At 39.3% G+C, this 19,061-nt stretch overlaps 1 protein-coding gene across 2 annotated transcripts in view; it reads left to right on the forward strand.

The window, feature by feature from the left end:
* The window catches only part of fasn (fatty acid synthase), an 81,685-nt gene that overhangs the window by 25,201 nt on the left and 37,423 nt on the right, over positions 1-19,061 (forward strand). For both annotated transcript variants that reach the window (XM_072242675.1, XM_072242676.1), the window contains exons 12-25: positions 1,023-1,117; positions 1,730-1,864; positions 3,131-3,334; positions 4,679-4,794; positions 5,704-5,879; positions 6,512-6,703; positions 8,284-8,364; positions 9,441-9,626; positions 9,743-9,925; positions 10,596-10,799; positions 11,260-11,573; positions 15,194-15,583; positions 16,697-16,861; positions 18,389-18,507. In XM_072242675.1, coding sequence (XP_072098776.1) covers positions 1,023-1,117; positions 1,730-1,864; positions 3,131-3,334; positions 4,679-4,794; positions 5,704-5,879; positions 6,512-6,703; positions 8,284-8,364; positions 9,441-9,626; positions 9,743-9,925; positions 10,596-10,799; positions 11,260-11,573; positions 15,194-15,583; positions 16,697-16,861; positions 18,389-18,507 — 2,560 coding nt within the window. The remainder of the gene's footprint in view (positions 1-1,022; positions 1,118-1,729; positions 1,865-3,130; positions 3,335-4,678; positions 4,795-5,703; positions 5,880-6,511; positions 6,704-8,283; positions 8,365-9,440; positions 9,627-9,742; positions 9,926-10,595; positions 10,800-11,259; positions 11,574-15,193; positions 15,584-16,696; positions 16,862-18,388; positions 18,508-19,061) is intronic.

Genomic DNA, 19,061 nt, shown 5'->3' on the forward strand with positions numbered 1-19,061 from the left:
TAAAATTTCCTATGCCATCCATAATAATTTTTAATTGAGTTTTTGGAATATATTGTTAAATGTCCTTTTAGGTAGTTTATTGAAACACTGACCTGATTGCCCTTGTGCAGAATATTTTAAGGTTAGGACAAGGTCACACTGTTAAAAGCAGAGGGGATGTTTGATCACACTATGCTTGGCCTAGAAGTTTTGCTTCTTGCGCTGTGGTTGCAATGGAAAGTCATATCAATTTGCACTTTTTTTTTTAAACATTTTTTTTCCTAACAGGCTCTTGCTGCCAAGTGTTTTTGAGTTTGCTTTGCAATTTAAAGATAAATTGATCTAACGGAAGCCAGTTCAAGTTGGCCAAATCAAAATGCAGGATGATTGGTCAACAATTAGCAGGATCTAAATGATTAATTGTGCTAAATATGGAAAGAATGTCTCTTTGCTGTGCTGCTCAGAGCTGACCTTATGGTGGATTTGGTCATCTGATCAGGAAGGGCATGATATTGGATCATCTCCAGTGGATCTGCTGTATTCATTACACTGATACCTGAAACACAGGAACCAGAAAAATTGGCTCAAAAGCAGATTTAGTACTTTAAAGAACATTATGGAGATAAGTTCCTAGAATTTATGGGAAAATATGTTGATAAGATGCTGCAGGGCTGTAGAAACCATTTTCTTCAAAGGAATCGAGTTTTTGCACTTGATTCCTAAATGGCCACTCAATTTGTAGAAAGCAAAAATAACGGCCACCCACAATTGCAATGTAGGCTGACATTGTGTGGGTTCCTGAAAAGCTGTTGGGTCTGTCACATTAGGCCATTTAATTGATTGTATGCTGTTTTATTTGTGGATGATAGATGATCACTGACTTGAGCTAAGTCCAAATCAAGGCATTTAACAGCAACTAAATGATTATAAAGCATGCCATTTTATTTTTGTAATGTCATATCAAATGTAAATGATTAAAGTCAGACATGGAAATGTGTTATTTTTTTCAAAAAGTAACCACAAAGCTTTTTGATATCTAACAGGGTTGACCTGGGAGGAATGCAAGGCACAGTGTCCTGAAGGAGTGGTTCCAGCTTGTCACAATGCAGAGGATACTGTCACGATCTCTGGGCCACAGGTAGGAAAAGGATAAAAATCATGTAAAATGAGAAATGTAGTATATATCACGTTGGACCCGACTTTAATTAATAATGGGACAGAATGGCAAGTTAATGACGCTTGGGGCAGTTGTGTAAAAAAGCTAATAAAAATTAATTTGACTGAAAATTAACTGATTTTAATGGATCAGAATGGAATCTTACCCAGATAAATTACTTTGGATCAGCAGTGCTATTTCTAAATGAAATTTAACAAACTCTAGAAAATATTAGAGCCAAAATACTGCAAAATGATGATATTCCATGGATAAATAACTACGTGTAAAGATAATGTTTTGAATGAGTTTTATGTTTTGAATATAAAGGGGAAAATGGAGAAAATTCTATACAGTCAGTGGTGTCATTAGAAATTTGCTACTGATCAAGATACAAAGCTAGAGAGATTAATGGAGATTGTTATCTATCTGTTCCAGGTTCTGTTCATTAGAATGAAAATCGTCAAATATTTGAAAAGGGGGAATATGAAATAGTTGGTACTGATGACAAGTGATTAGCAATAGGACTTGTATACAGATAAATATATACTGATCTACCTTCATTCATGCTCTAACTTGTGATTGTTCCCATATTAGGAAGCGGTGAGCAAATTTGTGGCCAAGTTAAAAGAGGAGGGAGTATTTGCAAAAGAGGTTCGCAGTGCAGGAGTTGCATTCCATTCTTACTACATGGCTTCCATTGCCCCAACCCTTCTTAATGCTCTACAGAAGGTATGAGTAATATCTTGTAACATCAATCTTATGAAGAATTGTCATAGACTTGGCTGCCGTGCACAAAGTGGTAAACATGAGGTTTGGGCTAAGGTAGTATGCTCGGTAGAATGTCTGGTGTTGGTTAGCATTTTAGAGCAGTGAACCAGATAGTGGAATGAGCAGAGAGAGGGCATGGCTATTCCAGCTGTCAATGCAATTCTTTAGATGGACTTAGGAACTCAGCGTATGATTACACATAAATGGGCATGCTTCTTTCAAGGTCATGCCAACTAGATTGAAGGCAGTTTCATTGGCAAAGTTGCCACTTGAAGATCTGTACACAGCATATATGGAGCCAGGAGATGATGAGCTGTGAGTACGTACATCTTGTGTTTATGGGACATTCTGAGGCAATTAAAAATTGCCACCCAAGTATCTCTGGGCATAAAGAATAGGGGCTATTTCCAAAGGAACTTGAGATTACACGTTGATTTTTGTGGTTAAATTTTGAAATCAGCCTTTGGCTGGACCATAGTTGGATTTCTCTGGATAGTTCTGACCCCTTTCAAACAAAGATGGTAAAGCATTGAAGAAGATACAGGAAATGTACATTACTAGAAAATAAGGACTTGACTACAAGGGAAAGACTAAACAGACTGGAGGATTTCTCTGGAAAAAGCAATTGTAGGTTTTAAAATTAGTCTTTAATCAGATCAGTGCAGAGAATGAGCATAATTATAAAATACATTGGTGATCCAATTAGCATTTCCTTATACAGGGAGCTGATAGTTTGGAGCACTAAATGTTAAATTAAAACCCATAGTTTATTCTAATTGAAGGCTTGATGCATGTGTGAGTGAGAAAAGTGGAAAGGTAAAAATCAGGTGAGAATCTTGGCTGTTTATGGATGGTATGCTTTGCAAGTGCTTGTTGACCAGCTCAACTCTGTGGGCCAAAGTCTGCCCTTCTGTCTAAATATCACTTTACAAATCCATTATTATTGTTTCTTTCAGTTAAATCGAACCAGACTTGGTGATAGTCTGTTGAACAGAATTGATATGTTAGGGAGTTGCATTAAATGTTAATGAAATATCCTGTCAGATGATTGTTTCTGCGCTGCACTGATTTCTTCTGCACTGTAATGTATTTTATGAATATATATTCTGAATTACCCTTCAGGATTGTTTAATTAAGTACCCACTATAATTTATACTGATTATGTGCATTACATTTTTCTGAATACATTCCTTTCACACTTCTTCGCACCCACATTTTTCTTGGCAGGTGATAACTGCTCCCAAGCCTCGTACTTCACGCTGGATCAGTACATCAATCCCAGAGTCCAAATGGGACAGTGACTTGGCTAAGTGCTCCTCAGCTGAGTATCATGTCAACAACTTGGTGAGCCCGGTCTTGTTTCAGGAAGGACTGCAACATATTCCGAGTAATGCTGTGGTGATTGAGATTTCTGCTCATGCCCTGCTTCAGGTATCCAGCTTTCCTGTCTTTATATGCAATTGGCTTTGGGGTAGCTCCCACTGTGTTAGGACATTTTTTGCTTATAACAAAAATGAGTTCACTTGGGAATCCAAGCAACACACATCAAAGTTGCTGGTGAACGCTGCAGGCCAGGCAGCACCTGTAGGAAGAGGTGCAGTCAACGTTTCAGGCCGAGACCCTTCGTCAGGACTAACTGAAGGAAGAGTGAGTAAGGGATTTGAAAGTTGGAGGGAGAGGGGGAGATCCAAAATGATAGGAGAAGACAGGAGGGGGAGGGATAGAGCCAAGAGCTGGACAGGTGATTGGCAAAAGGGGATATGAGAGCATCATGGGACAGGAGGTCTGGGAAGAAAGACGGGGGGGGGGGGACCCAGAGGATGGGCAAGAGGTATATTCAGAGGGACAGAGGGAGAAAAAGGAGAGTGAGAGAAAGAATGTGTGTATAAAAATAAGTAACAAATGGGGTGCGGGGGGGAGGTGGGGCCTTAGCGGAAGTTAGAGAAGTTGATGTTCATGCCATCAGGTTGGAGGCTACCCAGACGGAACATAAGGTGTTGTTCCTCCAACCTGAGTGTGGCTTCATCTTTACAGTAGAGGAGGCCGTGGATAGACATGTCAGAATGGGAATGGGATGTAGAATTAAAATGTGTGGCCACTGGGAGATCCTGCTTTCTCTGGCTTTCCAGCATCTGCAGAATTCCTGTTGTTCACTTGGGAATCCATCTGCATTCCATCAGAAATAATGTGTCATTTCCTTGCATTACTTGTACCTATCTCTCCTTCAAGTATCGCACACAAAAAATGCTGGTGAACGCATGAAGGGTCTTGGCCCGAAAAGTCAACTGTACCTCTTCCCATAGATGCTGCCTGGCCTGCTGCGTTCACCAGCATTTTTTTGTGTGTGTTGCTTGAATTTCCAGCATCTGCAGATTTCCTCGTGTCTCCTTCAAGTATGGTAGGTGTACAATCTGATAAATATACTGTAGTTTCCTACTGTTTACTTACTGTGTTTTGATATCTACAAAGAGCATTGGTATTTGACCCCCGTCCCGCAAAGCTTTTAGACATTGTCTTTCCCAGGACATGTCACAAATCATTAAAATCAGCTTGCCACCTGAATTGTTTTCCCCTTTAAATCATAGTGAAATAATTGTACAGATAATTCACAAACACAAAAGCAATGTTGAATTGGTAACAAAACTGTTCATTTTTTTTAAGTACTGAACAAGGTATTATATGAAGTTGTGTTTGATTGCTCAACATCAGCTCTGACAAAAGGGCTTAAATGGCTATGAAATTTAACACCTATTAAGCAGTTTGCTCTTATTTCAGGCTATTCTAAAGCGGAGTTTGAAACCAACCTGTCTCATTCTACCATTGATGAATCGAGGGCACAGCAATAACCTGGAATTCTTCTTAATGAACATTGGCAAAATCTATGCAAGTGGGTGAGTGATGTTCAGGGAAGGATCTGAATTCTTCAAATGATCCAGCTCAGATGATAAACAACATTTTGTTCTCAAAGCCAAAGAGCAAATTTTTGGTTTGTTTCTGTATAGTAGATACATAAGTTTTTAAAAAAAAAAAAACACTTAAAGCATCTCAGACCATGATAAGAGTCATGGCTCTTGCCCCCAGTCTTGCTAGATGTTTGGATGCTCTGGGCTGGGGCCTTCACAGACATCCCACCTCTCCTGGAAGTTCCGGGAGTCTCCCGCATATTGATAGTGGCTCCCTGATGTCCGCAAATTATATACAATATCCCGGAATTCAATTTTCGCGGGAGCGAGAGAGAGAAAACAAACGAGAATGAAGGAACTGTGGCAGTGTTCCAAAAAAAGAAAATATAAAACGTCCTTCACCCCAGACTACACTAAAGTGTACCCCTGCCTAATAGGGGTCAAAAATAATGACAGTGTTGCTCACTGCAATGTTTGCAACAGTGACTGTTGCCCATGGTGGGTTAAGACTTTAAAAGACATGTTGAGGTGAGTTTAACAGGTGTTATTCGTTCATTAGCATAGCTAACGTTATTTAAACTAGCTGGCTAGCTGCTAAGGAGCTACTCTGTTGCAGACATCCCCCCCCCCTCCCCCAGAAGTTCCAGGAATTCACTGCAAATTGATGGTGCTACCTCCCTGAAATGAGTTTTTGCAGGGTGGGATGTCTGCCTTCATATGTTGCTTAAGGCCTGTATGTCACTAGGCCTCACAGCCCAACTTCCAAGGCTGGTGAATAAGCTTGTTCAGTCCTCCAAATCTGGTGTGTTTCGGATTGATGTCTTGATGTGTTGATCACCGATAGATATCACTGAAAAACACAAAGTAATTAAATATCTATATGCTATCTTGAAATAGGGTGAACTTGGACTCCAACAAATTATATCCACCTGTGGAATACCCAATCCCTGCCGGAACTTCCCTAATTTCTCCTAGCATTGTGTGGGACCATAGCCAGATCTGGGATGTACCCAAAACTGAAGACTTTTCTTCTGGTTCTGGAGGCTTGGGATCTGCCATCGTGTTTAATGTTGGTGAGTTGCTGAATTGTCAGAGACTTCTTGTGTAAATGCAATGGACTACATTGAAGATTAACTTTATTCATCACATCTACATTGAAACATACATTATTTTGTGGCAATGACTAACATAGTCTGAGAAGGTGCTGAGGCCTGTAAGTGTTGACGTGCTTCCAGTGCCAACATGGCATTCCCTTAACTTACTAACCCGTACACCTTTGGAATATGGGAGAAAACTGGAGCATCTGGAGGAAACTCACAGCCTTGGGGAGAACATACAAACTCCTTACAGACAGTGGCGGGAATTGACCCCCAACTGCTGGCGCTGTACGTCATTACGCTAACTGCTGCATGACTCTGCCGCCCACTGGTAGTGATTAAACACTATGCAGGTACTTTCCAAATGTGTAGCGTGAAAAATTCATCGTCCATCTTGCACTAAGCTATAGCGGGCCAGGCACTGTGCTCCAGTTCCATTGAAATACCTAAAAACAAAGCTCAGGTTACTGCAGTTGCTATGTGCACACTGAGGTGTAGGATAAAATATAAATTTCTATTCTACAATATTTGAAAAGAAAACAATTTAAGTGAATTTAAATGTTAAAACTGTTTATTCTTTTAATCTAGTTTGTTTTGTGCCTCGACAGATATGAATCCTGAATCTCCTGACAGCTATATTGCTGACCATTGCATTGATGGGAGGGTGTTGTATCCAGCCACTGGGTATCTGGTACTGGCATGGCGAGCTTTGTTACGATTGACCGGTGCTGTAATGGATCAGACCCCTGTGATATTTGAGGATGTTGTCATACACAGGGCAACAATTCTACCAAAAACAGGTACTAGGATAGCTATAAAACCCAGAATATGTTACAAATGCTCATCGGGGCAGACAACATCTGTGGAAAGAGACAGAATTAACCTTTCATGTTGAAGACTGTTGAGTTAAGTGTTTCCAGCATTTTCTAGCTCTATTTCAGATTTGCACTCTTCAAAATTTAGATGTGTTTAGATCAGTCAAGGTAGCTCTGGATTAGCCATCTTGTTGCCTGAGCTCACATTGCAACACAGACATAGTCATTAGAACTCAATGAAACATTCCCATTCCCCTTGAAGAGAAGTTATTATCTACAAATGCCTGTTTGAGCTCCAGTTGAAGTTATGGATCATCTTGGCTTCCACCACCTCTGGCAACAGTAATTTAGTATTGATTTATTATTTGTCACATGTACCATGTTGCTTGGATTTCCAGCATCTGCAGATTTTCTCTTTATTTGTGGTTGGTTGGGCTGTTACCATGTGACAGTTGGGCATAGCTCAGTTACTGACCATTGTTCTGTGTACCACAATAAGGGAAGTGCTAATGAGGATCTAGAGAACTTGAGTCACGAGGAAAGGTTAGATAGTCTGGAGTTGTTTACCCTGTAAAAGTGGAAGCAGAATAGAGATTCAGTTGTATTTAAAATAAAAATTGACTGTTCTTGTTTGGAGTCGGAAGGAAGAACAATTTCCTATAGAAGGAAGTCAATAGCGGGGAGGGGAGATCGACTTAAGATAATTTGTATAAGGTTAGAGACTGCTTGATGAAGCAAGTTTTGTTAAGCTAGAAGCATGAAAGCAAGACTTCTAATACTTCAAGAAATTTAAACTGAATAGAATGTCTCGCATGTAATGTTCTTTTCTGTTAGTAAAATCTTGTCAGTTGCCCAGCATGGAACGTGGGATTTGCTGATTACGAATAATATCTCTAGGCAATGTACATCTGACCCTACCCATTTAGTGTTAATATCTTATGAGTTCTTTCAGCTGTTGCATATTCTTATCTTCTTCTATTACCTGCACTGCCAGGAGAAAATGAGTTAAGTGGAGGGGGTAAGCTCATTGAGAAGAAAGGTGCTTCTGGGTTGTATAGTCCCCTTGTAGTTTCACGAGCTACTAAGTATGCAGCTGTAGAGCACTACAACACAGAAACAGACCCTTTGGCCCATCTAGTCCATGCCAAACTGTTACTCTGCCTAGACCCATCGTCCCAACCCTGAAGCGTAGCCCTCCATATTCCTTGCATCCATGTACTGTACCCCACCCATGCATGCATATACCAGTGTTTTGCAAGACTTGTGAGCCTGAAATTCCTTTGATTTTACTAGGAAAAGATAGCTTGTATACAGTTTTTTTGTTTTGCCAAAACTATGTATTCTGTTTCATAAGTTATTAGAAGTGACATTTAAGAGGCTTTTAGTTAGACACATGAAAATGGAGGGATATGAGATAAAGCAGAAGTGATTAGTTTAATTCACATCATGCACATTGCGCACAGTGTGGGCCAATGCCCCTGTCCCTGTGCTACCCTGCTCTGTTATTATTGCCATTTTTTTTTTCTTTGACTAAATTTTTTGAATTCTGTTGCCCTTATAATTAGGCTCCGTACAGCTTGAAGTTCGACTGATGCCAGCTTCAAATAGATTTGAAGTTTCAGAGAACAGCAACCTAGCTGTTAGCGGTAAGTCATAATAATCTTAAAAATTTTTCCTAAATGACATAGATTAAATGATGCAGAGTTAATTATTGACACTCAAATAATTTCAGCAGATTCAAAAGCTACAAGCTATTTTAGGATTTTTTTTTCCATGTTCATGAGGTACCTTACAAAAGTAAAGGTTCTTGCTTGGGATGAGCTCATCTGCCTACTCAGTTCTACATATGTGCCTTTTCCATCCGGCTGTTAATAAGGAAATGCTAGCAAGTGATATGTAAAAGAGGGGTCTCCTCATCGACAGTCTATTTCTCTCACTTCCTCTCAGTAAATATCATTCTTTCTGCTTGGAAATTTAAAATACTCAGCTGAGTTTTCATATTTTTAACCTTCATCAATGCCAAACTCTAGCATGTCAAGTAATGATCAGGCAAACTAAAATGATTTATTCGTTTCAGATTTTCATTGCTTATAGCCTAAAGTTAGAAATTGTTTTAACTTTCTTAAATGGTATAAATTGGCTGCAGTAGATGGTGACCAGTTTGCTAATGTTGGTGAATTTACAATAAAGTCTCTACTGCAGTAACCTTTTCAGATAATCCATTGTGCCAGGCTGTTTTGGAACTTTCCCTTTCCATAGTGCGAAGCATATTTCACATTGAGGTGTTTTTTTTTTTGGCCTTTTAAAAATAAGAAATAATTTTGCTCTTCAATACTATAAATTACAGAGAATACCGTACATTGACAAGTCACTGTTTCTCTGCACCAAATTTTTGATATTTAACTGCTTCCTATTTCAATAGGAATAGGTGTCAAGCTGTGAAGCTTGATATGTTTGTTCATGAGACCTAAATTTGTATGGTTTTCCAATTGAATTTGGTTTTTTTTTGAATTTGAGTTTTTTTTTGTTTTTTTTTCCCCTTATTTATAAGAAAGGCAATGAGACATTTCAACAAACTTGGCAATCTTGGATTGTGTAACATATAGCTAGGTTTCTGAACTTTGCAGGAACTCTGATGTTTTAACAAGTGAAAATGTTTGCTATTCAATAATGCTCATTTTAATAGGAACTTACTTTTATTTCCATACAATACTAATTCCAGGAAAAGTGTCTCTTCTGGAAGAAACTGCTCTAGATGATTTTAAGAAGCAGGTAAAGACAAACTCAAAGTCTGCAGATACAGAGACAGCATTCCGTCTATCTGCAAGAGATATTTACAAAGAGCTGCGCCTACGAGGATATGAATATGGAAAACACTTCCAAGGAATCTTGGAATCTAACAATGCTGGTAAATTCTGTATTAAATGTTTAGTTTTGTTCTTTGAGAGGAACACATCTGAAGCGAGAGAAACTCTTGGTATCATCATATACTAAGTGTACCATTTTGTTGGCTTTCATCTGCAGGAGACAAAGGAAAGTTGCTGTGGTCTGGAAACTGGGTGACCTTCCTGGATACCATGTTACAGATGATTGTGGTTGGACTATCTGGCCGCAGCTTGAGAGTACCAACCCGCATCCGTTCAGTCTGCGTTGACCCACAGCTTCATGAAGAGGCAGTCCAACAATACCAGGATAGTGAGAGAAAAGGTGTCTTTAAAATGCTTACTGTGATCAATTTTGATATTTGTTTGTTACAAAGCCCAAAGGAGTTGAAATGTAATCAATTCTATTTTTGTCATTAGTGGCAGTGGGTATTTGTTTTTTAATCTCTATGATAGATTCAAAGTGAAAAGCATTTTCTAAAGCATATACTGTACAATACAAAGTATTCACTTTGCTGGAGCTTTACTGCTACCACACATTAAATGCTGGACCTCATTTCTTTTAGTTCTATCAGATTTGAGTTTAAAAATATTTTGGTGCTAATTGCTGACTTTGAAGAGCCTGATCTTCCATTTCCAGAGATTTGATAGAATGCTTGATTTAGTTGTGTATCTGTTACCAAATCAATGATTTTTGTGCTTTTGTTATATTTGTGTTTAAGGAAAATTCTACTTTTGCATGTTCTTAATAAAATTGCAAGGTATTGCAAAGCTTAAGTTTTTTTAAAAAAAAAATTTAAAACATAATTTAGTATCCACAGAGATTCAGTGCAGCAAAAATTGTTTCAAATTGGCATTCTGTAAAATGCTTGCATGCAAAGTCGGCATTTTGAAACCATTGCAGAATCCAGTTCATTACACTTCAGGTAAATTAGCGAAATGCCAAACCTGACCATATCAATATGCTTTCTTCTTCTCTCCCTTTCCCCCTATAGCTGTGGATGTTGTTGTAAATCGTTGTTTAGACAACATTGTAGCGGGGGGAGTCCAGATCAGCGGATTACATGCCACTGTAGCTCCTCGCCGACAGCAGCAACAAGGAATGCCCGTCTTGCAAGAGTTCCATTTCTCTCCGTACTTTGAGAGTGACTGTCTGAGTGGAAGTGAGAAACTTCGCTCCTGCCTAGCACAGTGCAAAGGTGAGATTTAATATTTCAGCTAGGTTTTGGTCAAATTTCTATATTGACATTTTGTCAGCATTGTCATAAAGTGCTGCAATTACTCTGTCATAAATAGTGACATTTCTGCATCTATTGCTCTACCAATTCTTTCCACACTCTGCTGTTCATGAATGCTCCCCGTCTCACCTGCCAGTACTCACCACGAGTGCCTTACTCTTTGGTAAAATAATGGCAAAATAACCTTTCGGGGCCTAAAACAAACTGCATGGAACTGATTTCTGTCTGTCCTCTAGGGAGATGGAGGGAGGGGGAGTGGCAGTCCATCACTTGATGCTTCTGACAAACACTATTTAAATTAGCTCTATGAGAAATCATTGTATGCTGTGGAGTACCAAAATGGTTTTCTCTGCCTATAATTCTATCAGAAAAAAGAGCTCATTTTGAAAGCAGATTTTCATTCTTCTTTTCTTTTTCGAAGGTTTTGTGCAGAAGCTACAGGACAAGCTGTCCAATCACGGGCTTAAGCTTTCCTTCTCAGGCCTGCCCGCTGGTATAACTACCTCTGCTGTGACCTTTGACTCGGAGAAAGGACTTCTGCACATGCTCAGTGTACTGTGCGGTCTTGACCTGAATGGGAACCTTTGGTCTGAACTGCAGCAGACAGTGGAGAGAGAAAAGGGTTGTTTGTATGAAGACGAATTGTTGAATGGGTTACTAGATAACATGGCACTGAAAGTCTGCCTTGATATCTGCATGGAAAACACTGTCAACAAGAAGATGAAAATTGTCGAGGTAATGGATAATCTCTCTTTGTCAAACAAAATAAGTGTATTATTTTGCTCAAAATACCTTTAAGCCCATGCATTCAGTGGCCACTTCATTGGTTACACCTCGTCCATGTAAATATCTAGTAAGCCAATTATGTAGCAGCAACTCGAGGCATAAAAACATGCAGACATGGTCAAGAGGTTCAGTTGCTGTTCAGACCAAACAGCAGAATGGGGAAGAAATGTGATCGAAGTGACTTTGACAGTGGAATGGTTGCTAGTGCCAGACAGGGTGGTTTGAATATCTCAGAAAGCTGCTGATCTCCTGAGGTTTTCATGCACATCAGTTCCTACAGCTTGCAGAGAATGGTGCGGAAAACAAAATTAAAACATCCAGTGAGCAGTAGTTCTGTAACTGAAAATGCCTTGTTAATGAGAGCAGTCAGGAGGACAGCCAAACTGGTTCAAGCAGACAGGAAGTTGACAGTAACTAAAATAACCACATGCTACACAGTAGGGTGCAGAAGAGCATCTCAAAGTACAAAATGTCAAAACTTTGAAGAGGATGGGCTACAGCAGCAGAAGACCATGAATATGCAGTCAATGGCCACTTTATTAGGTGCAGGAAGTACCAAATAAAGCAGCCACTGAGTGCATGTTCCATGGACTTGAGAAAGATGTTGAACATTTCTGACCAGTTGACTAAAGTACCTGGTGGACAATAATGAGGAGGTTAAGACTGAACACATCAATTTTCAATACACCTTAATGACTGCCATGTCGATATATGGATTCTTTTTAGAAGGGGGTGCTTGGAGGTAAGGTTGTAATTGGAGAACAGCAAGCAGTTGGTTGAATATTTGAGGGGAGCACTGAATCCGTAAGTTTTGTATGAACTAGGCTTGATGTTAAAGAACCAAGTGCTGGCTGGTATCAGCTTACCTGGAATAAGAATGTGAAGATGAATCTAGGATCATGTGACCTTATTTGAAATTAAATGCATGTGTATCCAGTGTTGGGTCCTGACAAAGGGTCTCGGCCCGAAACGTCGACTTCCTATAGACGCTGCCTGGCTTGCTGCGTTCCACCAGCATTTTGCGTGTGTTGCTTGTATCCAGTGTTGGTTACCAGAGGTGACTTGACGAGGGGATATGAGAAGGCAGCTGGTGTTTGGTTTCTGTAATGGGTGAAGTTTTTAACACAATTTTATCAACTCTGAGATGAGAGCATAGCACCTTGTATTACCCACCTAACCAATCAAGAAACAGCCGAGTACAGATTTTAAGGTAAATGTCACTTTCAATAAGTAATGCAGTAGTACCTGATATGTAATGCGAACCGAACTGGCCTGTTATGCTTTAAAATCTGTAAGTAGTACAAAAAAAAACACCATCTGTCACAGTTGCGTCTGGCAAACTTCAGGATGACGGTGGAATTTGCAGCCTAACTGGATGCCAGATTGAAGCTGATCGTGTCCAAATGGCTTTAATTAAGTCGACTAATATTGTTTCACAAAATGAACTTCAATTGATGTAGGAATTTTTGAAAATCTTAGTGTACCAAACTCCAAGTGGCCTTCTAAATGCGATATTAGGAAGCAAGTCAAATCAACTGATAATTAACAGCCACGTTGCGCCTTTTCCTAAGTGCAGGACAAAATTAGACAGTTTTGTTCTAATGACTAAACGCCTTTTTTATTTACTATCCTTTATGAATTGATAACGTAAAGATTATAAGTGATATACAGTACCTTTTGCTGAATTGTATGACTTCAAACCTCATTCTAGTTATTTGCTTAATCAAACATAGCTACTTGTGTCATAGTTTGCTTACTGAAATGATATCCGCACCTACTTCTCCACACAGTGGACCACCCACATTCCTGATGTGCTTGTACACTATTAGATGGCAATGCATCTTGCTTGACTCAAAATTAAAGATTAATCTTCCCCAGATTTAGGGGGAAATTTTTTGTGATCTGTGCAGCTTAAGCACCCAATAAAAGGAGTGCAAGTGTCAAATTAAATGGAAAGGAAGTCCCCTTACCCTTAGAAGTTTCTTCCTTTCCCATCCATGGGTACATAAAACTGAATGATGGGTTGAACATGGAGGTTAAAGATCAGAGGCAGATAAATTGAAATGAAATGCAGATAAGCCGATGATCAGATTAAATGACAGAAGCTGCATGTTCTGAGTTTCGAATGCATGCCATTCCCATCTACAGTATTTTAGTAGTATGGGGTGGCAGTGAGACAAGCACGTGGGTGAAGAATTGCACACAGTGGTTCCGTCAGCACCCTTTAGGAGATGTCATTTTGGAAAAGTCCATCCAGTGACACAGCTTCAGGATTTGAATGCTTTTCTTCAGCACACTTAGCTTGCAGTACTTTACATTTTCCTAGACTTGCCTTTTTTGGGAGCTAGGAATCTCTACTTGGCGGCATAGGAGAAGACTTAACTAACTATTCCTTTAGGCCACATACTAGTCATGTTTAGCACCTGGCATCAACAGGGGTAGATATTGAGCTATGCCATCTACTAGATAGCCAACTCTGACCTTGTTCATGAAGCCAGCTATGATATGAAGCTTGCTGGTACCATTTCCTGTAGTCAGTCTGAAACAGTGACTTTTACACCAATATATCAGTGCTTGTTGTGCACTTGTATATTTGTAAACTCTATTCTATCTGTGGGTTTATTGCATTCACTTTCCAGAAGTGGCTGCGTGACCTTGGCTTCACTAGAAGAGAGATCAAGTCAACCAGCAGGGCTGTAGCTGAGGCAGCAGAGACGGGATCAGCATGGGTGCGGACCAAGTACGTCCAGAGGGGTAGATAGTCGGACAGTGTATACATCTTTTGCAAACCCTTTAGTAGTTGCATAGACACCTGAAGAGTAGACTATCTGTTGGGTGGAAGTGACCAACAACTCTAATATTAGCGGCAGATGCCGAGTTTTTAAGCTCACCAGTGGGAGGTGGTGCTTTAGCACTGCTGGCCCACCAGCTCGAGGGCATCTTGATCATAAGCGGGCCAAAACTCCTGAAGACAGGTGGCAGATCAACTGATGATCCTACTGGTGATAGCACAGGACAGTCAACATCTTAGTCCACGTGTACTTTCAATTCTACAAGCATTGACCCTGTGCATCATAGTTGTTACATTACTTCTGGTGGTGTTACTCAAGCAGGACTGATTTGACACCATGGAAACGCTATAAGATTCCGATCTTGTTAATATAGAAGAGCTGGGTATTGCTTGTTTGCTGATAAATAACCTAGCTGAAGAGGACCAAATAGTAAATGATTAAAATTCCTAATTTAATGAACTCCACTATTAAATTGGTATACCTGTTTAGGTTAGGGATATTGTGGTCTCCTGAGTGTATTTTAACTCTCAAAAGGACCTGAGAACTGTGTTCATTATTTCCTCCTCCTTCCCCATGCTGGTTTCAAAGTTGGCCCTGGTGTCTTTTCTTTTTTCTTGATGACGATGTTTCTGTGAGAATTGCATTAGAGACAATACCACTTTAAGAGCTATACTAGATGGGCTAGTTCACATTTTCCTTCCTTGACACTTTCATTTGTTCATTAATTAATGTTTTATTAATGATAGTCTGACTCATTTTTCTTCTTTGTTGCTCTAGGTTTCAGCAGCCAGTGGAAATCTGTACTCTCGCATTGTCCCAATACTGAACAATCAGCCAATAATCAATCTCGATTACATTGCCACTGATCTAAATTCCGAACTCATGTCATCCAGCCAGAACCAACTCCAGGAAATGGGTGTTTCCGTGGATCAGTGGGATCCCGTGAATCCTGCCACATCGAATCTGACCAATGCTCAGTTAGTTGCCTGCAACAGTTCAGCGTTCCTTTTTGAGGACCCAAAGACTGTTATCTCCAATATGGCAGCTGCTATTAAAGCTGATGGATTTTTACTGTTGCACACACTTCTTAAAGGGGAAATCCTTGGTGAGACGATTGCGCTCCTTACAGGAAAAGATCCGAAGCAATCACAAGGGCTTTTAACACAGGTAAGTTTATTTTAACATAATGAATAATGCTTGTCCTAATGATAGTGGGTCCTCAAATAAAATACTGCAGTCGCTGATCATGAACTTAAACAGAAACTGCTGATGTACTCAGTGGGCCAGAGGGTATCTGAGGAGAGCAAGACAGAGTTGGTGTTGTGATTTTTTTTTTTTTTTTTTTGCAAGCAGATGCCCATTTTCCTTTGTATGGTTTCAGATAATGAGACATTAGTTTATGAATATATTCTTCATATCTATACTCATGATTGCACTTGTGCCTTTTTTTAATATATAGACAAAGATTCACCTAGCATCTCAATTTATGGGTAATGTCTCTAGTAATGTATTCCTAATGAAACAGCAACATTAGATTTTTTTTTTTGTGTATACAACTAATAGTCTGTGTGTTAATGATTTTTTTCCCACTAATGTAGTTCATTGGAAAATGTGCGTGATTTTGGCATTTCATTTCCAATTTGTGTATTTGGGTTCAGTTACAGTATGCACTAATTCACTAATGTGAAATGATAAGAGACCTTTCTGTGTCAATGTTGTTGAATAGTTCTGATACTGTGTGGAATGCAAAACTACATGTTGTTTGAGATGTCATATAAGGGTCTTTTTAGCAAAGTCACAGCAGTGTCCATTGTCAGTGATTACAAGCAGATTTTTTTTGGGATACAGTATTGCTAAAAATTAGCAGTGAGTAATTATTCCTCAAGTGCCTTTTAAACTTGGGTTTATGGAAGCACTAGTGCTGTTTCCGGTTGGAGCGAATAAACTCTTATTTTCACAATGGGACTTTGTAAAGGGAAATGTGGAATTTTACTTCAGCTAAACTAGCAGGATTCATTGAATAGGAGTGAACTGGCATGTAAAATTAACACAGCATGTCAAGCCCAATTGACTAATAGAAATACTGGGTAGGAATTAGCTAAAGCTCCAATATAGAAGAGATAGTTTACTTTTGAAAGAATTATATTTATTTTGGCAAAACTCCATGTTTGGTTATCTAGTTTGAAAACTCCAAATGAAACACTTGTTTGCCTTTGTAATATGTCCTCCAATCTTAACCGATTTGGGTAAACTGATGAGGTCTTTGCATTTTGTTTTTAGAGTGAGTGGGAAGAGGTATTCAGCCATGCCTCGCTAGACATAATCAGCATGAAGAAGTCTTTCTATGGCTCTGTCATATTTTTGTGTCACAAAAAGACTGAACCAAAGAATCCTATTTTTCTCCCGGCCCATTCAACAGATTTTAACTGGATTGTGCCTCTGAAAGTGAGTAAAATACTTAAGAGTATTTGGTGACCATCTATCAGCACACAAGAACACTGTGATTAGACGCATTTTAACCTTCTAGACTTATTAAATTTATCAATTTCAGACAATTTGTCATTCTGACTGTATCTCATATTTCAAGTTTTCAATTGTCTACCCCCACCCCCCTCATTTTGAATTTCTTTCTTTCATACTTGCATCACATTGATTAGACCTTTTTGTATTATTCACCAACTTTTTTACCATTCTCTTCCATCTCCAGCTGGCAGCTAGCATTGCCTAGTTCCATCAAGTCTCTTCTTATTACAAAATGTCCTTTTTGTTCTTTCCCTCCTCCCCTCCCCTACTCCTTTATCTGCAAATGCCATAGACATTTTATCTAAAGTGAATTTTAACCCTGACAAGGCAATTTGCAGAATTACTTGTGTGGCCCATTCAACTATCTCTCATTATGTGTCTCAAGCAAGGTTATTTGCCACACTGGTGATATATTCTGTTGCATATTGTTTGTCCCTTTCTGTATAGAAAATGCCCTTTTCGTTGGGTATTGTTCCCACAGTATAAGTAAGTTGCACATTTAGACGGAGACATTATGTAAAGTTCTTACTCATGTACGTGAGAGATGTAAGAAATAATTGTTTTTGTGTTTTTTTTTGTTCCCTATTGCTTTTAGCCGCGATATTGGTAGTGTCTGGCTTTATTCAGTCCCCTAAGCTAAGGGTTAACTAATCACTAGAGAAAGTAATTGAGTTATCAAAGCTTTTTAAATAGAATTCTATTTGGTTTGCCTTTAAAGGCACCACAGTAGTGTAGTGGTCAGAGATGCTGTTACAGCTTGGGGCATCTGTGTTCAGAGTTCAATTCCGGCATCCTCTGTAAGAAACCTTGTACTTTCTTCCCGTGCGCTTGTGCATTTCCTGTAGGTACTCTGTTTTCCTCCAAAGACTTGCTGTTTGTAGGTTAATTTGGTCATTGTAAATTGTCCTGTGATTAGGCTTGGGTTAAATAAGCGCCAAGCTGTGCAGCTTGTTAGGCTGGAAGGGCCTGTGCCACACTGTGTCTCTAAATAAAATAAGTTGAACTTGCCCATAATGTGCATAGAATATCAATCCTAAAGCATTTTCTGTTAAGCCATCTGCATGTGCTATATGGATTTATATAATGTTCAACACACAAAATTGTTTTCCAAAGTTAATACTGGCCAATAATTAACACCCAATCTGTATGCTTTGAAATACTCCCCTCTACTGCCTTTTGCTGCCTGCATCCTTTTTAAAGCTTGACTCAAAATTAACTTTATGATCCCTATTACAGTTTTGGCCTGGTCCTTTTTGTGTTGTGTTTTTTTTTTTTTTTGCTTGCTCATTCCTTTGTGAAACACTGTTCAATTATTTTTGTGGTCTGTATAAATGTTAGTTGTTGCTGAAATCAATCATCAGAATTGCCATTCTGGCAATGGAAATGGTGAAGTCAAAAGTTTACCTCCTGTGGGGCGTATTGGCTCTTAAAAAGTTTACTGCCTTTCAGACTATTTTAGAGCAATCTTCAGAAGATCCTGTCTGGCTTATTGTCTCCAACTGTGGCAATTCTGGAATTGTGGGGATGGTAAATTGTCTTCGCCAGGAGCCACAAGGACATAGGATACGGTGAGTTGTTCGTTATCAAAGACTGGGAATCCTGGTTTTTATCATACCACTCCCATGATGCCCACATGTGCCATCTTTGTTGTATGTTCTACATGTATTTTTCTGCTTGCTGAAGACCATAACCAATCTGTTGCACAAAAGGTTTACAAAACTGAAATTAATTCAACTAGAAAGATTCATCTTCAAACACTTCAAAAACTGTGCTGCTCATCTGGAAGTAATTTTCAGGGTTTTGGTGTGGGCGAGGGGTTGGGGGTTGGGTATGCTGCAATGTAATACTAACGAATATTTCTTTTGAAAGGGCTGTTGTCCAATTAAGATTCTGAGATGCTTTATTCTTTGTAAAAACACATTCTCATCATGGAGATGACAACATTTGTTGGCTTTTGCGATTTTTAGGGCACATTTGTGCACGTTGAGGAAATCATTGATTCCCATTTGTTTCAACAGCAAAATGTCAGCGTTTGCATTGAATGAAACCTTTACTTGAAACTGTATGAAGTATGCTGTGCTCTAATGTAATGTGTCCTGCCCACATCTGACCACTTCGCTGC

Source organism: Mobula birostris, chromosome 24 (assembly GCF_030028105.1).
Source record: "Mobula birostris isolate sMobBir1 chromosome 24, sMobBir1.hap1, whole genome shotgun sequence".
Taxonomy (NCBI): domain Eukaryota; kingdom Metazoa; phylum Chordata; class Chondrichthyes; order Myliobatiformes; family Myliobatidae; genus Mobula; species Mobula birostris.